General features: G+C 31.3%; 1 protein-coding gene and 1 long non-coding RNA gene across 2 annotated transcripts; both read left to right on the forward strand.

Annotated features, from left to right (window-relative positions):
* The first annotated feature begins 15,053 nt into the window (after positions 1-15,053).
* Positions 15,054-18,269, forward strand: LOC129947979 (uncharacterized). Its single transcript, XM_056058781.1, has 2 exons — positions 15,054-15,209; positions 17,364-18,269. Exons 1-2 carry the CDS (start codon positions 15,137-15,139, stop codon positions 18,209-18,211), a joined length of 921 nt encoding a protein of 306 aa, XP_055914756.1. The 5' UTR covers positions 15,054-15,136; the 3' UTR covers positions 18,212-18,269.
* Positions 18,270-20,819: 2,550 nt separating this feature from the next.
* LOC129947734 (uncharacterized) lies at positions 20,820-21,926 on the forward strand. The gene is made up of 3 exons (XR_008781753.1): positions 20,820-21,069; positions 21,134-21,279; positions 21,343-21,926. It is a non-coding gene; the product is annotated as an uncharacterized LOC129947734 (long non-coding RNA).
* The last annotated feature ends 102 nt before the right edge of the window (positions 21,927-22,028 follow it).

The following is a 22,028-nucleotide window of genomic DNA, read 5'->3' on the forward strand; positions in this document are numbered from 1 at the left end:
TTGAGGTGTTATTCCATACTTAAGTTTTGGGTAAAATATACTCCTAAATAAACTTTGCCTACATAAACATCTATGAATAATGTTTTATAAAATACTTCCGAATACATTTTTATAGAATAAACTAAACTCTTTAAATTTATCGGTATCGAAAGTCTTCTTCTTTTCAAGAATCTTATTCCTTTACTAAAAATGAAATCCAAATATTCTATTTTTGTTTCTTTTCTATTATCATTGTGGTCCTTAGCTTCCTTGCGATAACTTCCTCCATCACTGGTGTTATTTACCTTCACTCTTTCTTGGTTTATGATATTTTTTGTTTGATATAAAGTCGTTGATACATCCTTGTTCAATCTTTAACACACATGAGAAAAGTCCTCGATTATATTGCCACCAAAAAATAAAAAAGAAAGAAAATAATAAGTTGGTACTCGTATAAAGACTTTTTATTGATTTTTCTACGTGCAATAACAGTTTTGTTTGTTTTGTATTATCAACGGAGCAGGAGTATTATCCTACCATCTTGCTTCTTATGGAATTGTTAACCCCTGCCAGTGGCATTTTAGTCACTTCTTAAGAAATAAAATATTATATTCAGGTGTGTACACTTGAGCTATGTTATTTTGTGTTGTAAGGTTGCAAGTGCTACACAAGAGGTAATAAACTGGAAAGATCCTTCACACTTTACCTTGTGTTTATGACTTGTTTTTTGTTTTGTGTGTTATTGAAGCCATATGTTATATGCAATAGGGTGTTACTCATTTTAAAAACATGTCAAGTTCTTAAGACTCTCAGATGCGTATTCGATTTCAAATAACGAAAGAACAACTTTTTATAAGTTACAAGTCTACTAACCTATGATATGATTCTCAATGGAACTTAATAAAATATAAATGTTTTAATTAAGTTTTTAATAAATTACGACCAACAGTTTTTCTAAGGAGTTTTTTATTAGAATATAAGAGTTCTAAGTACTATAATTCTCTTACTTAAATTCGAAATTGATCCAATTACGAAAATGCTATGTGCATTAAACTTGCCAATTGGAATCTTTTGATTTCCTAACATTAAGGATCACCCTATTAAACTCATATATATTTACGATTTGATAAAAGATAAAACACGTTTGCACTTGACCGATGAGGTTGTTGGATGTTCGAAAAGAAAAGAAAAACATTTTTCATTTACAATAAATCATTGATTAACTTGATAGACTTGACGAGAAAAACAAAACAAAAAATAACACTTAAATTCAATACCTTTTTCAGCATAGTATAAAGCTTTCGAAACTTTGAACAATAAATTGTTCGTAAAAAAGAATAATGGAATATATCAGATTTACATGTTTCAATACATAACCCTTACGAGGGTAAAAATGACGAATGTCTTTGGTAATTTAAGAAACACAGTACGCTCTCTTTTGTTATAAAAATATAAACTTGATTTTACTTTATTTTACTTAAGTCTCAAAACCTTTTTCTATTTATTTTTAGTTCTTAAATAAAGGTTCATCACTCGTAAAATTTTCTTAGAAATCAATAAACTCACAATATTGCCCAGGACTCATTTATTCTTTCTAAGAATTTGTTGTATTTTGTATTGAAATGAAATTATTTGCTTAATTTAATAGGAAGACCCTTTTAAACAAATTTTTAATAAAACATGCAATCAAATAATGAAATAAAGTCAACCCATCAAGTCATGAGAAAGTCAGCTGATATTTTTGTATATGTTCTCTTGAAATCCAAAAAAGTTTTCTTGACTTCAATTTTAATTTTATAATAGATTTTGACAGTTGAAAGCAAATGGTTTTTGTGGATAGGTCAAGAAAGTAATTTTTGTGCCTAAAACCTTGGCATCTTTTAATACCTTCAAATTATAAAATAAATAAATTGGGCGGCGCAACAGTCCGTTTGAGAAATAGGGCCTGGTGACTGACAACTCTCAACCATTCCTGTGTGCGAGAACTGTTGTCAGGGATGGAAGGGACCTACAGTTTTAAGCCAAATCCAAACGCCAAATTTAAGAACGCATTTTTCATGACAAGAATTAATCCTTATTATTAATGTGGTGGTAGAGAAGGAGGCAGGAGATCAAGAAGCATCAGCTCTTGACTTAATTGAACTTTAACCACAAGTTTCACAATTGCAAATTGAAGAGCTACATTAAAACGCAAAGTTAAAAAAATTGTGGGAGTGTACAGAGAAGACCAAGAACTGTTTCTTCCTCTTCCTCGCCCATACAGGTTCTGCAAAAGTCATTTAAGAATACGCCTAGTCTCGTGGCGTGCTTTCCTATTAGACAGTGTTTGGTTATGACACCTATTATCTATTATATTATATTTACGTTTTTAATCCAGTGTTGGACAGATGTTTTTTGTGACCTGACACGTGGTGATGTTGTTCCACCATCGAGAAAAGTTCCGCCTGGCTACAATGTTCGGGAAGGCGGAATGAAAGACTTAATTTCATTCAACATCTCCACCAACTCGTTCTTTTGTTTTTGATTCATCTGTATAAAAATGGATTGACTCGTCTTCCAAGAATGCCTTTTCCTCCCAGAAAGATCTGGAAGGTATAGAAATCTGGAAGTACCTGTCGAATTGCAGTTGGGGAATAGTGTAGTCTGTGTGCTTTGGAAATGATTCTAAAAACCTTGTTGTTGTCAATTTACTGACAGTGTTTGGTTATGACACCTATTATCTATTATATTATATTAACGTTTTTAATCTAGTGTTGGACAGATGTTTTTTGTGACCTGACACGTGGTGATGTTGTTCCACCATCGAGAAAAGTTCCGCCTGGCTACAATGTTCGGGAAGGCGGAATGAAAGACTTAATTTCATTCAACATCTCCACCAACTCGTTCTTTTGTTTTTGATTCATCTGTATAAAAATGGATTGACTCGTCTTCCAAGAATGCCTTTTCCTCCCAGAAAGATCTGGAAGGTATAGAAATCTGGAAGTTCCTGTCGAATTGCAGTTGGGGAATAGTGTAGTCTGTGTGCTTTGGAAATGATTCTAAAAACCTTGTTGTTGTCAATTTACTGCGACGAAGCTTTAAAGTGAATAGCAGATGTGTTAGGTAGATTAGAGTGTCGAGTGCCGCAAATGGGGTCGTGCACAGCGATTAGCTTATACACTTGCAAGCTGAAGGTTGGACTCTATTTATTTTGTTGTGGTTTATAGCTTTTTATAAAGTCCACTATACTGCCTCTGCCTTTTTTTTCAAGAAAAGAGAGCTACAGTAGCTTTTTTGACTCTTTCCTGTACGTTGCGTTTCCAATTAAGTATTTTTAAATAAGCCAAGACCCAGATATTTAGCCTCGTCTGAGAATTTTAATTGGATTTCTTTAATATAAGGAGGGTTAACAAATGGAATTTTGTATCTCCTCAAAAATAAGACTAAATCGCTTTTGTGTGAGTTAACACCCAGCCCACTCCGATCAACCCAAAGTATTAGTCTGTCTAAGGCATCTTTTAAATGTTTTTTTTAAGGTGTTACACTTCAAGTATTGACTTATTTCTTACTTGTGAAATGTCAAAAGATGGCGGCTCTAAAAGTAACAGCTGATGAAATAATAGTGTATCCAAAATTAAACATTTTATTGCTAAAACCTCTACTTAAGTTCAGAAAATGAATTTATTAAGAGGAAATTTCATTCAGTTCTTTAAATGGGTGTAAAGAATAGAGTGTATCAGACCAGTACCTCATTTATTTATTCATTCAAAAATTGTTTTTAATTAAATAAGTGACGAAATGAAATAAATTAGTCGCCTGAAGAGAATTATCTGTAATCAGAGTCAATGGAAGATATTATAACAACTTTCTTCAAATAAGAGTTAAGTTCAAGGTTTGTAGGATCAAATAAACCAGGAAATACAAATTTTACTTCCGAAAAAAAAATGTATTCATTATCATTGAACACGTCATTATGGCAAGCTCATGAATGAATTTCACCATGTTACATCTATGCTTACATATATTTGGACAATTTAAACAAATTTAATACTTATTTAGATTTCAAGAAATTGATCGATTTAAAAAAGCAATAAACCGTTTTAATCACATCCAGATCGAAAAAGTGAATAAAAGCTTTGAAGAGTTTGGAAACAAAAGCATTTTAAATATCAAACTTTAATTATTTCTGTTCAATTTTCCTTTTTCGAAAATATAATAATTATATACATAAGTATGTAGATTTACTTATTTAATCATATTCAACCTTTATACAATGTTTAAAAATACCTGTTGCTTTAATATTACAATAATCTCATTCAAATCCTTTTCAATATATTGAAATGATAATTATTTTACAGGTGCCTTCCTTCATATTTTTCATTCTTTTAATTTAAAATCAATATAGTAAACGTTTTAAACTTTATATGATAATTACACTCAACCAAAAGTAGAATCTCCTCCTTCCATTACAGTATTAATAATAATTATCACAAGGTTACACCATTAACTTGAATGGGGTATTTTTCACCCATCATAAGTATGCAATTAAACGTGAAATGAATAAATTATCCCCTCTCGTACTTCTTTTAAGAAAGTATTTAAAAACTTGAAGCACAGCACGAGAAGAACATTTATCGCAAAAACATTATATAAGATGGCATAAATCTCCTCGTTTTGATGGTCCCACAGAACGCAACGGCTATAGATGTATTTTGAAAATGAATTTGTTTTTATTTCTCGGTTTTAAGTTTTCCACTTAACAATTCAATGCAGGACTTACCTTAAAAGAAAAAAATGAAAGAAAATTAATTAGTGAAAGATTTCAAATTTTTAAAAGAAGAAATTGAAAAGAATTAGGAAATAGTCACAACCAATAGATATGATCGGAGTTATATAAAAGTTTTATTAAATTCTCATAACTTAAAGAGTGAGTGGAATGTCATTGAAATCTTGCAATATTTTTAAAATTCTACCAATAACATTATGTATTTTCCAAGACTCTGGCGCATAAAGCAGGCGTCATTAGACTCTTAGCATTTTGTGGGTTAGTGACTTGTGAATTATTTTCAAAAAAAATGTGACTTAAGATAACCTCACAAGGATAAATCTATAATCATTTCAATATTGACGCGTCTACCAACTTTCAATGTTATAAAGGGTGTCCCAAATTCAATTTTTTTTTCCTAATAATAATCAGTTTTGTTTTAAATAGGCCAATGCTTGGGGATTTCCCATATTTGATGATAAGAATGCTTTGAAAGATAATGTACTTCCAGCTTTTGAAGATGTTATAAAGTACAACAAGTGGACGCGGTTTGAAATGAAAGTGACTAAAAATACAACAAAAAGACCCATATTTTCATTTTTCCAGCCCATTCACAAAATTTGGCGAATCTTCTTCACTCTCTAATTATCGACCGGTTGCACTTACATCCCTTCTTTCCAAGGTCATGGACACGTTGATTAATTATCAGCTCAAGAAATATCTCGAAGATTGAAAGCTTCTTAATGACCCACAATACGGCTTTCGTAGCAATAGGTCAATTGGTGATCTCCTTGTTGATCTTACCGAACAGTGAAGCAAATCATTACATCGCTTTAAAGAAAGTAAGATTATTGCACTTGATATTTCAAAAGCATTTGATAGGGTTTGCATCAGGCTCTCTTATCGACAAGGCGTGTTTTCGGTTTTCATGAATTCCTGCTTCATTGGATTAGTAATTACCTCTCGGATTAGATACAAGTAGTATTAGATGGATTCAAGTCTGAAGTCCATAAAATAAATGCTGGTGTGCCGCAGGGCTTTGTTCTATCTCCGACACTCTTTCTCATTTTTATTAATGATCTCCTGTCTGCAACTTATAATCCAATACATTTTTTCGCTGACAATAGTACTCTTTTCATATCCGTTTTCAAACTCACATCCCTCTTCTTCGGATGAGGAACTGCAACGACAAAATATGATAAACTCATTAAATTCCGACTTAAACAGCATTGTGGATGTGGATTAAAAATCCGCGTGGAATTTAATGCTTCGAAAACCCAATACTGTCTTGTATCGTTAAAGCGAGATATACACCCCTTGCCATTATCCATGGATGGCACTTGCATCGAGGAGACTGAACATCTCCATATTCTCGGTATGTGTATCACCAACCACCTCTTGTAGAATGATCACATACGCGATGGCGCCAAAAATGGCCCAAGGTGTTTAGGTTTCCTTAGGCGATGAAAGAAATGTTTTACTCCTTCTAAACTGGCTGTTATCTACAAGACTTTTATACGTCCAAAGCTTCAGTACAACTCCCATCTCTGGGCTGGTGCTCCTGCAACTTACTTAAGCCTCATGGATAGTATTGAACGTAGAGAATTTAAATTGATAGGTGATAATATCATCCTAAGTTCATTCACTTCACTTGAACATCGTCGTAAGGTTTCTTGTCTCACCATTTTTTACCATTATTTTTACTGTTTATGCTTAAGTGAAATAGCCAGCTGCATTTCACCACTTAAATACTCGATTCTAACTTGGGCCGTAGTGTCAAATACAGAGATTAGTTCTTTAGCCGTTCTACGTGAATGTGGAATGCCTTACCACACTCTGTCTTTCTTAGTCATTGCAAGAGGTCTTGGTTTCGATCCCTGCCTGTGCCACCTAAAGTTTTATTCAGGGGTACTGCCTCTTACGAGGAATTGACAAATTCTCCAAGAGTAATTCTTATCATGAAAAAGTGCTTTCTCACTGCAATTACTCCCACACAGAAACGGTTGAGATTTGTAAGTCACTAGACCCTTGTTCTCTGCAGACTGCTGCGCCACCCAATTTATTTATATTTATTTGTCATAAGTCGTTCTTGTTAGTGCCTCTTTCGTTAATAACTCTTTATCTTCTGCGTGTAATACGTCCTCGTCCAGTGAAAGTGAAGATTATCCATCAGCAAAAATAAGAAAAAACATAAAAAAGGAATCTTCTGTTTTTAAAAGCTTCCTTCTCTACGTTGTCTTAAACTTGTGATTGTTACGGGTTTCATATAGAGCAGCTGCATCTATAGCCTCGGTTGCATTGCAACGAAGTTGCAAAGGGAAAGATATAAAGCTCGAAAAAACATTATTGTGAAACAAAAAGATCACCAAATTCCAACGCTATACTTCGACGGTCGTAAAGGCAAACCAATGGCCGACAAGGAAAAAGGCGGAAAAAATTGTAGAGAAACCATTGTTGAGGAACATATTTCGTTAATTAAAGAACCCGATAACAAATATTTGGGTTATGTCACTATAGAGGATAAAACAGCTTAGTCTATAGAAATGGCAATTGTCTTAATGTCTTCTTAACAGAAAATGTACTTTTGGATCAGTTGATAGCTATAGGACGTGGTGGAATCAACGTCAACGATTAGTAGAAAAAACATTGAACAGACCTCTACAATGGCTAATATGCTAGCTACATATGAATGAATTGCCATTTCGGCCTATATTTTATTTTCTTGATGGATCTACTTCTCGTGCAAAACATGCCAGCTGGCACACGTGCGCTAACCGGATTCTTAGTCTCTACGTTGCAACATAAGACCCTTCTGATAATCTTGTTTGTTTGGCAACTAATGTTATCAAAGTTTACGCTTAATTTTGGTTTGATATTAAAGGCTACCCAAAATGCAAAGATGAAGGAAGACATTTATGGCAATTAATATCAAGTTGTCGTTATTTACCAAGAGAACTAAAGGCTGCTATCGAACCGGTAATACAACGTAAAAGTTACCTCGCCTACCCAGAAGATCTTCTGTTAGCAATGTTAACAGAATCTTAAAAACACATTAGAGAATTGGCTCTTCGTCGTATTCTGAAAGTTTGAGGTCAAAATACACAAAAATTGAGGCCGTTCCAGGTTCCAGTAATAAATATGAATGCTGAAGTCTATAACGACCTCATTAACTGCAAGAGTCATGTTAAAGAACCACCAATCTTGAAAAAAATTTCGGCAGAAGACCTTGCAACACTTATTGCTCGAGGAGAAGATAATACAATACATATTTTACGTTTACCTTGCCATACTAAAGCAGTTGAGAGGTCAATAAAAACTATCACGGAAGCCTCAGGACGTCTATCCACAAAATCAGCAAGTGAAATTCTTATTAAATCAAAAATTTAATCTCGTAAGCTCATGCAAAAGTTTGGTTGTAAAACGGATTTTTGTGTAAAATAGCCAGTTGCATTCTTCGCCTTAAAAAGTTCAACAGTAATACTAGCACTTCTAGAAACGCTCAGCAATATACCCTTGAACTCAACTTCAGTGGGACTGTCAAGTTCAGAGCTTTGTTCTTTAGCCGTACTCTGTCTTTACCAGCCATTGCAATGTTCAGGAATTCAAAACCGTGCAATGACACCTCCTTTCAACCTTTAAAAATATGAATTTTATACAATTTGTCAGAATTTCAGGGCCAATCTTAACAAGGTTCTGTAACCATAGGGCATATTTTTATCACTATTAGAAGTTAAAAAGAAATTCCATACAGAAGTGGCCTACTCTATTATTTATAGAAAATATCCTCTTTGAAATAGTAAGCCGAGGTGGCTTTCTGCTACTCTAATTTTCCAAGATGATGATTTCGGGCTGTAGAACACGGATTGTTTGTCTGATATTTGCCTTAAGTGCTTGCATCATTTCCTGATTGTTGGCATAAAACAATTCCTCCAAAAAAAATGTGTAAGATTGCAGTTCCAAGGCTTGCAATTAACATTGCCCAGAGGACTGATAATACAATTTAGGAATTTGTGTGCAAAAGAATGATGTGGCATAAGATATATGACAGCGCTCATGTCAGTTAAAAAAAATAATCGTTTAGACCGGTTCCGTTTTTTCCAGTCTCATTGTCGAAGAAAAATTGTGCAATGATTTCTCCACTTCAGAATTTGCAACAAAGTGTCACTTTTCGCTTTTCAATAAAAACTTACTTTTTTAGCACAAAGCGCCACAATTTCGTTTATTAAAATAGGCGTGGATGAAAATGCACCTTGTCATCTTTCATTAAAAAACTTTGTCCAATTCAAAAAAGCATGACTTGGAACTGAGTTTCACGTTGTATACTTCAAAAGCCACATTTCCGTCTTAACACGTCGTTAGACTAAGAAAATCATGTATATTGTCCACGAGAGCATACAATTCTCACGAACATTACGGCCAAAACTTCCTTTCAAAAAATACAATTTGGAAATAAGTTTTCCATGTTTACCAACATTCTTCAAGTGCAAAGCACTTTTCCAAATCTAAGAACCTAACACCTACAATGATTTAAAATTAATCTAAAATTATAGGACCCCAAAAAACAAAAGTAGATTTTTAAGAATGTACTGGAACATTTTCATCAACACCATCAACTGTTTTTGGGTACATTTACCAAAATTATTTATTTTTTTGTCTCTTTTATAGTTTAACTTATATCGCTTATTGAATTGAATTTTCATGAAAACAATGAAAACCCCATCGTTAAGATGCAACATTTCTTGAGTAGCAAGTTTATTTGAATAACTAAAGTTAAATTTTCTTCAATAACTCATTTCAATGCTTTCCATCAAAGCATTAAATCATAAAACTTAAGGAAAATTTAATGAACTTTTTTTCTCGCACCCAAATTCAAAATATTTTTTGTTTAGCTTTTTTTAAAACAAAAACATAAAAACCCTTTTAGAAAATAAAAACTAACCAATTTAAAATTGTGTGCAATAAAATTAACAATTATTATGCATAGCATAGTGTTCCTCTTCTATCTTCCATCCATCTTTTATATTTTGTATCCTTTCGTAATTTTATTTGAAATATACGAATATTCATTTTTAACCTTGAGAAAATTTCAACAGAATTTTACACTCCAGGACACTCAAATTAAATTTTGTGAGTTGAATTTTATGCTTCAGTTGGGGATTGGTTGGTTCTTGGTTTTTTATGATTTCCTTTCTCGGTAAGCGATAAAATTTTGGACGAACGCAATGGGAGCTGGAAGATTGATACATTACACGGTGGATAGGATATTTAATTTTCCTGACGCCACAATTGTCAAAATATGTAAGTAAATTTATATTACTCATTTAAAAAACAGACAAAGATGTACCTAAGTAATGGAGATAGATATTCCTCTGATAATTGGAACTAACATTTTTTTAGTTTTTGATGCCTTCACACGACGACATGACATAGTTAGATAAATGAAGAAGAAGTTTAGAATAAATTAACTTGTCAAGGACATCCCTTAGTTCTAATTATTTGTGTAAACAAGTATTTTTTTTTTATTTTTGTGAACTTTTAATTTTAAATTCTCAGCATTGTTCAAAAACAATGTGAGCCTTTAATTTTATTTATGACTTTCTTAAACGGAAGGAAGTTTAATTTCCTAATTATACATATACACATTATATAAGAAAACAATTTAAGAAAAAGAGGAAACCTTCTGTTTCTTTGTTAAAAACAATATCTAGTTATTATTAATTAGATACTCAAGTCCTACTCAATACGTTCCTTTGAGGAAGTCAAAGACTTTGTCTGACTAAGCTCCACTATGTTCATAGAAACTAACCCAGCGCTGAGATCAAATGAAGAATTACTCTTGCTAACCGCTGCTTCTTTGCGCTAAGAAATCAATTGAGTAGTAAAGCCCTCTTTCAAACAACCCTCATCGTACACCTTTACTTAGCCAGAAGGGTAAAAGTCCAATGACTCTACTGAAGACATTTAGGTAGGGACCAAGCCAGATGGAAAAGCTTATTAGGTGAGGCCCTAGTTCATACAGGACTGTAGCTCCAACTTAAGTGAGTAAGTTCTCAAGTTCTAAGGCTCCTTTAACTCTGAAATTCTACCTTGTCGATTCTATGTCGATTTGAAAGACAAATTCTGTCAAGCATATCCACTTTATCAAAGTTGTCGAGATTGGTCCACCTAACTTCCAAGAGAGCAGATCTTTTGGACTGAGTTCGATGTTAAAATAGACACCAATGATACTCGTATGTGGTTCCTCAATGATTTTCTTATAAGAGGTTTCATCTTAAACTATTTGAGCAGTTGTCCCTTATGAAGCTGTTCTATTTTGGCATTTAACGTATAAAAACTATATTATAAAATTTGTACAGTCCCATTTCCTAGAATCACACTCTCAGTCGGCAAGAATGGAACTGTTGGACAAAATTTTAATTGTTGGAACTGGTTAAAGATGTGAACAATTGAAACCGTGGGACGAAAACCCTTCGATAAAACGTTAAAAAATATCTTAGAATTTAGAGATTAGAAATTCCAAGAATGATTATTAAAAAACGCTCCATTCTCAACTTGTCAGAATCCAGAATACATGATTTTTATCAACTTAAGTTTCTAGAAATTAATCCTCATTCTCAACTTTTCACGGCTCAATGTGATTTGTTTGCTGGAATGCTTTAATATGGAAGCCTACTTGTTCGAAAATGTGCCTGATGAACTATTATGTTAAAACCAAATTCTCCTACTGCGATTTTTAATGTGGGTGTGGATATAATTTAATACCTTGTACTTAAAAGACCAACCAAGAAAATAACTAAATCAGAATGCTTGGTGCTGTAGTAGGGGATTTCCCTTTTTAGGTTTGTCGCATTAAAAGTGATGCCTTTATTAAAACAAGCACGTTTCAATATAAACTGTATCTACTCGAATTTGAGAAAGATTAAAAATACGTATTTAAATTTTACATATTAGGGGTCAATCATGTGCTTCATATTTGTAATCAAATCAAAATTACATTTATAAATTGTAATCTACAAAGTATTTTTAAATCGAATATCTACTCTTTGTTGTTACAAAAACACATGCAGATGAAGTTGAACGGCTTACATTTAATTATTTTCTTTATCTCTGTTGCGACTAGGCAAATATGTTCTTATTTTACTAAAACAATTTAAAATCAAAAAGAATCCATTGATAGACTTTTGTAGTTTTAGCGATAACAAACTCTAGGTGGCACAATTTACCAACATGCGCAGCCAAAAAACTCATATGGCCTTCACTGGACCTAAAGCGCTCTTAAAACTTGTTACCTCAAAACAGGCTTCTTATTAGCTCCCTACTATGTGTCCTTACGGGACACTGTCTTATAGGCAGACACGCAATACGACTTGGTGTAGCCTCAAATGAATTCTGCAGGAGCTGTATGGACGAAATAGAAGAGGAACCAATCTCTCAACTCCTCTGTACTTGCCCTGCTCTTTCACTAAGACGCAAACTTCATCTGGGAGACTACTCTTTTGATAATAACAGTGAACTAGCTTAAAAAGGATATCAAATATCTTCTTCACTTAAAAAAATGATTTTGTGAGATTAAATTGCATTAAATAACCACAAAACCCACTGATATTAAAATAATGTAAAATAATACCAATTCTAAGTCCAATATTATGTTTAGTACCAAAATACGGCAACAAAAATAAAAATAATTGGAGGACTTTTTAAAATTGTTTATTTTTCTTTGAAATACTAGAGATATGCTGAAAATGGATAGAATTTGAATGCTTTAAATAATTATGCCTAACAAATTTACAACGTTTATAACTTTCCATAGGACTTCAAATAAGTTTTGATATACAGATAATAATGCAAAAAGATGAAGAAAGGGCTCTCAAGAATATTGCGTCGGTAGTTTTTTAACCATAGCAGTTTAAAAAAAATATGAACATTTTGGTTAACCCTTAATATCTCACAAACCAATAATGTTAGAGACTTGAATTAAATTTTGTATAATATATTGTAACGTGATACCAAACAAATATACTTTAGGAAAACATCCAAATCAAAGGTATTTTTATAATTCAAAAACACTGAACAAAAATAATATTTGTCACCTCGAAAATTTTGCTAACAAAAAATGATTTTATCTCCAAAACAATTTTGTGCAACAAAAAATAAAGTTTTTAACATCTGGTAAAATTTTGAGAACAATCGAATTGGCAGTTTTTGTTAAAAAAAATTAAAAACCTAAACAAAAACAATATTAAAACTTGGTAAAAATTTACTTTCTACTCAAATATCTTTTCAAAAATTAAAAAGAGGCTGGGATGCGACCCATACTGATAACTTCCCATTCCGTTCATTAATTTGTTTTGCTCAAAAGGTTTGAAGGTTTTCGTGTTTTATTAAAAATTTTTGGCAACTGAATTATTCTAAAAAAATTTAAAATTAATAACAATATTTTGCATATGAAAATGTTTGATTTCAAAATCTAGTTTTGTTAACGAGATTTTTTGGACGTTAACCAATTTTTACCAATTTAATAGCATTTCCCTAAAATTTGTATTTCTTACGTACACAAATACAAATTGGATTAAAGAAATTAATTTGAAGTCAATACCTTCTATTGTTCAGGGCATATCGAGAACCGAACATCATTTTTACCAAATGTTCGTACTGTTATTTGTAGATTTTGATTAATGAAAAAACATTCTGTTGGATTTTTATCAAAAATTCACTGAATGTCAAAAACATGATTTTATATCAGATAAAATAAGTTTGAATCCAATATTTTTAATTTTTGAAAAGACATTTGAGTCGAAAATCAATTTTTACGAACTTTTAGAAATGCTTTTTTTAGGTTTTTATTTTTTGTTAAAAAAAAACTTTTGTTTCGATTTTTCAAAAAATGTTATAGAATGTTCAATACAATATTTCTCATCAGAAAAAATTATTTTATTCCAACATCTCAAAGTTTTGAAAAGATATTTAAGTCAAAAATCAATTCTTACCTAATTTTGTTAATTAGTTTTTAGGTTTTTAATTTTTTGTAAAAAAAAAGTGAATTCGATTTTTCTCAAAATGTTACTGAATGTTGACAACAATATTTTTTTTAAATAAAATTAGTTTAAAGCCAGTGTCTCAAAATGTTGAAAAGTTATTTGAGTCGAAAATTTATTTTTCCCAATTTTTGTTAATTTTTTTTGTTTAAGTTTTTATTTTTTCAAAAAAAAAGTGTCAATTCGATTTTTCCCAAAACTTTACCGAATATTGAAAACAATATTTCTTATAAGATAAAATAAGTTGAAAGCTACAATCTCAACGTTTTGAAAAGATATTTGAGTCGAAAATCAATTTTTAACAATTTTTGTTAAATTTTCTTTTAAGTTTTTATTTTTTGTAAAATAACTCGATTCAATTTTTCTCAAAATTTTACCAGATATTAAAAACTTGATTTTTCGTTGCGAGATAAAATCAGTTTTTATTCGTAAAATGTTTGGAAGTGAACATTTCTTTTTCTGTTGTTTTTTATTTAAAAAAACAAAAAAATTAATTGGAGTTTTAAAAAAAAAAAATATATATTTGTTTGGTATCACGTTACAATATATTATACAAAATTTAATTCAAGTTTCTAGCGTGTTTGGTTCGTGAGGTATTTAGGGTTAGCCAAAATTTTCAACTTTTTTTAAAACTGCTGTCGGAAAAAGACATCTTTCAAAAAATCTTTTATTTCGACTCGGGGGACCTTGAAACGTCGAAAAATGTCTCAAATTTTCAATTTTACGAACCGGACCCATTACAATAACTTCCTATCTGAAGTTAAAAATATTGGGTTCAACCTTATTTTACCTCACAGAAAATATTATTTTCGACATTCGGTAATTTTTTTATAAGAATCCAACAGTACGTTTTTTCATAAAATAAAATTTACAAAAATAGTATGCAAATTTATTAAAAAATGATGTTCAGTTCTCGGTAACTCAAAATATTGTTGCTAATTTTGAAAATTTTAAAAATAATTTAACGGAAAAGTTTTTTAACACAACACGAAAACCTCCAAACTTTTAAGCAAGACAAATTGACTGACGGGATAGGAAGTTATCACTGTGGGTCTCTTTTTTCAATCGATTTTATAATTGTTTTGTAGTTTTGTGTATGAAGTTTAAAAAATAAATACATGTACTCAACTATGCAAGTACATAAGATTCATTCGTACAATTAATTCAAGAATATATAAATATAGGAAAAAATTGAGTTTATGCAATTCAATCTTACATTATCTTTGAAACGAGTACATTGAAACTATTTGGATTTTTTTTCTTTTCAAAATTCAATAAGTTACTGATAACAATTATTTATTTAAACTGCAAACTCTGAAACGAAGACTTCAGTTTAAAAAATTTCTTCCTATTGAAAAGTTCTTATTGTTTTACAAAAATGTATAGGTTCCATTGTCTTATTGTTTCTATATTAATTTTACTAATTATTGAAAAACCTGAATTTGCCAATGGTACAGTATTGAATTGTTTTTATTAAATCATCAATTTAAATTTGACAATAACTTTTTTTTGTGATAGAGTGATATTTATGAATAATTATTACTAATTTATTAAAAAATATTGTATGTCATCTCATCATGTGAATACAGGCCTAGTCTTTAAAAAAAAGGTGCCTCTTATCATGTTAATTTAGAAGGTTTTTAAGTGCCCTTTTTACCCAAAAAAAAAACAGTGTAAGCATTAGGACAATAAAAAAGAATTTTAAATTTCTATATATTGAAATTGCTGGGATACACATTCGCGTAGTTTGGCTTAAGAACAGATTTTCATAAATTACAGTGCTACCGAAACTGGACTGATGAGAATTCCTTGAAGTACACCGGTTGAGTTTGCTTAAAACTATGCAAAAACATAGTATTGAAAGAAGCTCAATCGTTTCTCACGAATAAGGTGTAATTATGTTAAGAGGCCAATTCTCACTAAAATGTATTTTTTTTAAGTTCATAATTTCATCGCAGTTATGTAGATTTGTTTTCAATTCAGCGTAGCCATTTTGTCTCTTAAATTCTTTAAACATTTCTTAAGAAAATTGTCATGTTCTCCTTAAAAATTATACAAGTGCTTAAAATCAAACAACTTTCAAATGGTACGTGTGGCTAGCTTTGGAATCATAATTTGAATTTGAGCAAAACCGCTCTAGGTGGAACACTAGATCTTAATAAAAATATGTTATAAGTTTCATTATACTCCTCAAGTGCAAAAAACTTGCCTGATAGATTTTTTTCCCTTCATTATAAACTTGGTAATAATAGTGTCAGACATTTGGTGATTTTTTGAATCTCTATACAAAAAAAATCACTGTAATAGCTAAGAAAACAACATATCTTCCTTAATTCTTGAACTTTTAGGAATGCGGACGTAGAGAAAAATAAAAATCCATTTTTGAGCCTCACATTAACAATATAGATTGTTTTACCCAACTCTATATTCCCTATTCAAAACTAATGTGCACCTTATTTTTGAAACATATTTAGGGTAGCAATAATCGCCAACTTTAAAGTTCAAATAATACAAAAACAAACATATACTGAACTGAATAGCTCAAAAATATTCACCGTTGAGCTTCGTGTTTTGAAAATACTCTTAAGCTGGGTAAACATTCGGAATCTTTTTTTCTATCACAATACTTTACATCTTCATTTTCTGAAGCTAAATAAACGATAATTTGACTGAAGTTACCAACTCACTAGCCTTTTTTGAAGCCATTTCAATAACGAGTAAACCAATTCAACGATTGGAATAGTTGGTTAAAAAAATAATAAGTGTAAGCAATAGCTCATGTACAACGTAATTTGAAAAACTAAATAGGTAAATACTATACACCCCATTCAAGTCGGGTTATTTACTCGTGTAATCTTACGATGAGTGAAAACGAAAATAAGTGTAATCAATTAGGACAATAATCTATAAATATTTATTTTCAATTCAAAAACTCAATGCATTTTTTAATATTAATCTATGCAATATTACCTTATTCATAATTAATAAAGTATTTACTCGTAAAATATTAACTGACACATGTCAATTATAAAATAAGTAAAAGTGACATCCATACAAATGATTAGCACATGTCAATCATTACAAAAATTTAAATAATTTAAGTGAATAATAATACAATTTAATTTGTTTACTTTACTGAAATAATTTAATATCAAAGAAATTTCCAATAAATGTCACCTGAACGCACTTTAAAGAGTTCATAAGCGAACGCAATTCGAATCTCAATTTAAAAATCTCAAAGTGTCGTAATGACAGAAGTACTCGTGTAATACAGTTTAAAATTACTTTAAGAAAACTAACAAGTTTTTAAATATAAAGCAAATCACTTGCTTTTTCAAATTTGGAATCATTTGCTTATAACTAAAATGCTGATTGAATTTAATTAAAAACTGACATCTGAACAGGTCTAAACCCTCCAAAACTCAAAAATTTCGTTCGATAGAAATTTTTATTTTAGCAAAGACTTTTTAAACTTAGTAACTCACGAAGACGCTTTTATAATTTCTTAAATTAATTTGTTTTAATTATCATCATCTCTTTCAAAATTAGCTTTTTTTTGTTTCAAGTCTTAAGAGAAGTTTTATTTTGTCAATATATTCTTTCAGGAGACACATCTTACCGGTGGATAACTTTACAGCCAGGTGAAAAATTGCCCACAAATAGTGTTTTTGTTTACGAATCTACAACCCGATACATTGGCAGAGCTAGACATTTTGATGAAATCCTTCCAGCTGAAATCTATGCAAATGGTTCGGCAGTCATTTCATCGTGCCATAAAATAAAACCCAAAGAAAAATATGAGGTTCTTACATTGCCCGAACAATGTGTTTGGAAATCTTTCTCCGAAATACAGAATTTAGATGACACTGCAGTACGTATTGGTACAGCTTGGAATGGTGAACCCACCTATATTGTAGCTTCGAGAAGTGATTATTATAATTCTAATTATTATTATCTTGATATAATTTATTTAACTAAAAATCAATTATTTACATGGAATGCTAAAAGTAATATCTATTATCAAGATGAAAAGGTCTATCTGAGCTGTCCCCATAAGACCAAATGGATTGATACTGCTGCAGTGAAATTACCAAACAATACAGTATCTGGTGGCAAGTCGGAGGATGGCCATGACATTTATGTAGCTCAATTGAAACGTGGTTGTGATATTGTTGGAGGACAAGCCATACCAGAAATGGGTACTGCAACTGCATTTTTAAACGATGGCAGGCCTATTGAGGCTTCTTATTGTCAGGTATTAGTTGGTGAACCAGACGAATATACTTGGATAACAGCTAGTGATGGAGAAATTCCTGATTATGCTGTTGTTAATGGAAAACATGGAAATGAAATTGCATATGTGGCACGATTTAATAAGACTTTAGGGCATTTGACACATAGTGAGGCGCTAGAAGAACAACTTGATTATGAAATATTGGTTGCAAAACCATAAGTGTATAGTAAAATTACGTATCTTGTTCTTTTTATACAATAAAGACTTTTAAATAATATTGTTTGTCTAATTTCTGTGTTTTAGTAAAGTACACTATTGAAAGTGTTAAGTCGATGATCGCATATCACAGTAACTTCTCTTGAACAAAATGTACAAACTTGTACCGGATACTTATTTTTTTCATTGATGGTTATTGTTCTCAATTTTTCTAATTTTTCACTTTAATCTAACTCCATGGTCCTAAGAGAGGTGCCTATGCCTGTAAATGTATACCTTTTATAATTCTCCATATCTCACAAACGAACTGATAAGAAAAGTTCAGAAATATGCAGTAGTTGATTTCTTTTCTTAATTTTAAGTCAATAATTTTATTTCAAAAGCATTTGATAGAGTTTGGCACCAAGCTCTCTTATCGAAAATGCGTGCTTTTGGTATTGATGAGTCTCTCCTTCCTTGAATTAAAAATTACCTTTCTAACCGTTCAACACTGTATTAGATGGTCTCAAATTCACTTAATAAATACTGGTGTCCCCCAGGGCTCCATTTTGGCTCCGACCCTCTTCATTTTACCCATAAATGATCTCTTGTCTGTCACTTCCAATCCATGAAACTGTTTCGCCGGCGACAGTACCCTCAGCTTTTCATATTCGTTTCTAGATTCACATATTTGTCCTTCGGATGTGGAACTTCAACGGAGCATATGATTAGCTTATTAAATTCTGATCTTGACAGTATTGATTGTCCAATGGGGAATCAAAAACCGTGTGGAATTTAATGCTTCGAAAAGTCAATGCTGTCTCCTGTCGTTAAAGCGTAACGCACCCCCGATGACACTTTCTATGAGTGGCACTTGCATCCAGGAAACCAATCAACTATCAATACTTGGTATGTGTATTACAGATAACCGCTTATGGAATGATAACATATTCAATATCTCCAAAAAAGCTGACAGGTGCTTAGGATTTCTACGACGATGCAATATATTTTGTACCCCCTCTGATCTGGCTATATAATCTACAAAGCTTTCATCCGTTGAAAGCTTGAATATAATTCGCATATCTAGGCAGATGCCCCTAAAACAAGTTTAAATCTCTTGAATAGAATTCAAAAAAGAGCTTTACAAATGATAGGCGATAGAACATTTACATCGCTAGAACACCGCCGTAATGTTACATGCCTTTCGTTGTTTTATCGTTATTTTTACAAACAATGTTCAATCGAATTAGCCAGCTGCATTCCACCTCTTAAACTATTCAGCCGTAATACTTGCACTTCGAGGAATGCTCATCAGTTTACCCTTGAGCTCAATTTCGGGCGTACTGTCAAGTACAGAGATTCTTTCTTAAATCGCACATCGAGAATGTGGAATGCTTTGGTCAACTCTGTTTTTCCCTCCCATCCTTGTGTTTAAATATAAGCATATAAAGGGTACTAAAAAACCCTTAAGTGTTTGTTAATTATAAAAAAAAAATATTTAAGTCATTATTCGTTCCTTTTTTGAGAAAGCAATGAATTTGCTTGTAAGTGATGTCTGCATTATAAAATCTTTAAGAATTTGATATCTACTCTCTAACTTGTAACGGACAAACTTATAGTGCGTTAGAAAAATGCAAGCATAATTTGGCCGTGTTAACAACTTTGAAAGGTATGTCACTTGTTAATGCTAACAATCGATTCAAGACTTCCAAGATAAAATTGGTCATGGAAAATTTGGCTGATATTGTGAAATCTTTATCTCTTCTTTAAATTAAATATAAATACATCGTTTGATTTCTCTCAAGAAACTATTTTTTGAATAGCAAAATGAAACCTTTCATACAAAAACTTCATAAGCAATGGCAACCCTACATGCTTTTGTTTTAATAACAAGTTTATATTTTTTTAAATCGTCAACCTTTTAGTTTAATTTAATAAATATGGTGTTCAAATATGCGTTTCGCCCCGATGTAATGGTTGGGCTCATCAGAAGATGACCATTACACCTTGTCTTGACGGATATTTTCTCGAATAAATCGAGAATCCATATTTTAAATCATATTTATTAAATTAAACGGTGTTTAGAAACAAATTTTTCGACTGTTAACAGTCAAACATTTCATTTTAATTTAAGCTCTGCTAGAATAACTGCGTATTACAAATGGGATTATCAAGACCATGCTATCACCGACCAACCGTGAGGAAACCATATGAGTACATTTTTAATCTTAAATCCTTTTTTTATTTTCCTGGATCTAATTCAAGAATTAAATTTCTTCCTCCTGCTTAGTTAACAAAAATTCTTCTAAATTTTATAAATAATTGATCTGGTCAACAAACTTGGTAACACTAAGATTTGATAAACTAACTAATTTATTTGGACATTGCGCTAAGGTGACCAACAGTATTTCGTAGTTTTCGTATTGGAACATGGAAGAATTTGTACTAATATTTCGAACGTATTTACTTTGTCTTATGTAAATTTGATAATATGGGTCAGAAAGGAGTTTAAAATTATAAATTTAGTCTTGTTGCTACATTTATAAAAGAATAATTGAGTGGGATATGAAAGCATGAATGTATAACAATTCTTCTTAACATATGGTCACCGTAAATTTGTTCAATCTTATGAATTGTTATAATTTCCTTATCTAGAGATAAGATAGCATTTGAAAAATAGCTAATAATTTTAACAATTATGCGTGGATTTTAAAATCAGTAAACAGTCATAGATTTTAAGTTTTCCACTGCACATTTTTTGTTAAGTTTTATGTAAAAGTTGTAACAATAAACAAAATGCCATCAAAGTGATATGAAACGATTGCGTTACATTAAAATTTTGCTCTTTTTAATTTTCCTTACCAAATTTCATCATACTGCTGGTGAGTATAGCTGATAAACTTTAAATAATTGTTTATATTTATTTTTAATTTATGTGTTTTCTAGGAAGAGCAATTAAAACAAAATTATTACAAATTCAAGAAAACAATATGAGTCTGGTTGAGGCGAATGATTTAACTGAACGAAAAAAAAAGGAAAAAGCTCATAATTGTCGATGCAATATTATTTTTAATTAAAAAATTTGAAAATGGGTATTTCTGTCAATATTTTACACTAAGTTGATCCTATTACTAATTTTATTTTCTATATTGTAGTTTCATAAGCAGGAACCGTGATGAAAAGCAAGCAACCAATCCCGAAGATGAGGATGTAAACTCTTCGTCGGCAATGGTGGCACAGGAAGACGATGCTGATAAAGCATTTCTTTTGTCTGTTCTGCCCGATTTGAAAAATCTTAATGATGACGAAAAACTTGAATTTCGATTACATACACTTCAGTTTTTCAAAAATATCCGCAACGGAAATAAACAATACATGAATCTTCAATATAATCATCAGCCATCATACTTTGGCATCCAACCGACACCAACAGCACCATCATCGAATCATACAATGTTATCTCAATATTTCTTGAACTATCACACACAACAATCGTTATATCCAGGAACTCGAGAAAATAGTTTCCCACCACCCTCCTCAATGTACTTTTCGCCACAACAGTCATTAATTGTTCCATCGGCTGAAGGTCCAAACACGTATTTTAATACAGATAATAATTTAAGATGTATTGGAAGACAAGAACCAATTTTGTGTGACAGTTTATCAAATTCAAAGCATTTGGAAGACTATATTTTAGACTTGAAATAGAATATAAACATACATTTAGACTAAACGAGTGAACTATTAATATAAAATTGTATTATTTTTACAAGCCTTATTTAATAGTAGCTTAAATATGTAAAAAAAAGCAGAAGTGTTTGGAAGTCGTTTTTAAGATGAT

This window comes from Eupeodes corollae, chromosome 2 (genome assembly GCF_945859685.1).
Source record: "Eupeodes corollae chromosome 2, idEupCoro1.1, whole genome shotgun sequence".
In the NCBI taxonomy this organism is placed as follows: domain Eukaryota; kingdom Metazoa; phylum Arthropoda; class Insecta; order Diptera; family Syrphidae; genus Eupeodes; species Eupeodes corollae.

Coding starts and splice junctions, on each gene's coding strand:
- LOC129947979 (XM_056058781.1), top strand. CDS start 15,137: ATGTATAGGTTCCATTGTCTTATTGTTTCTATATTAATTTTACTAATT. Junction 15,210..17,363: donor AAAACCTGAATTTGCCAATG/GTACAGTATTGA, acceptor ATATTCTTTCAG/GAGACACATCTTACCGGTGG.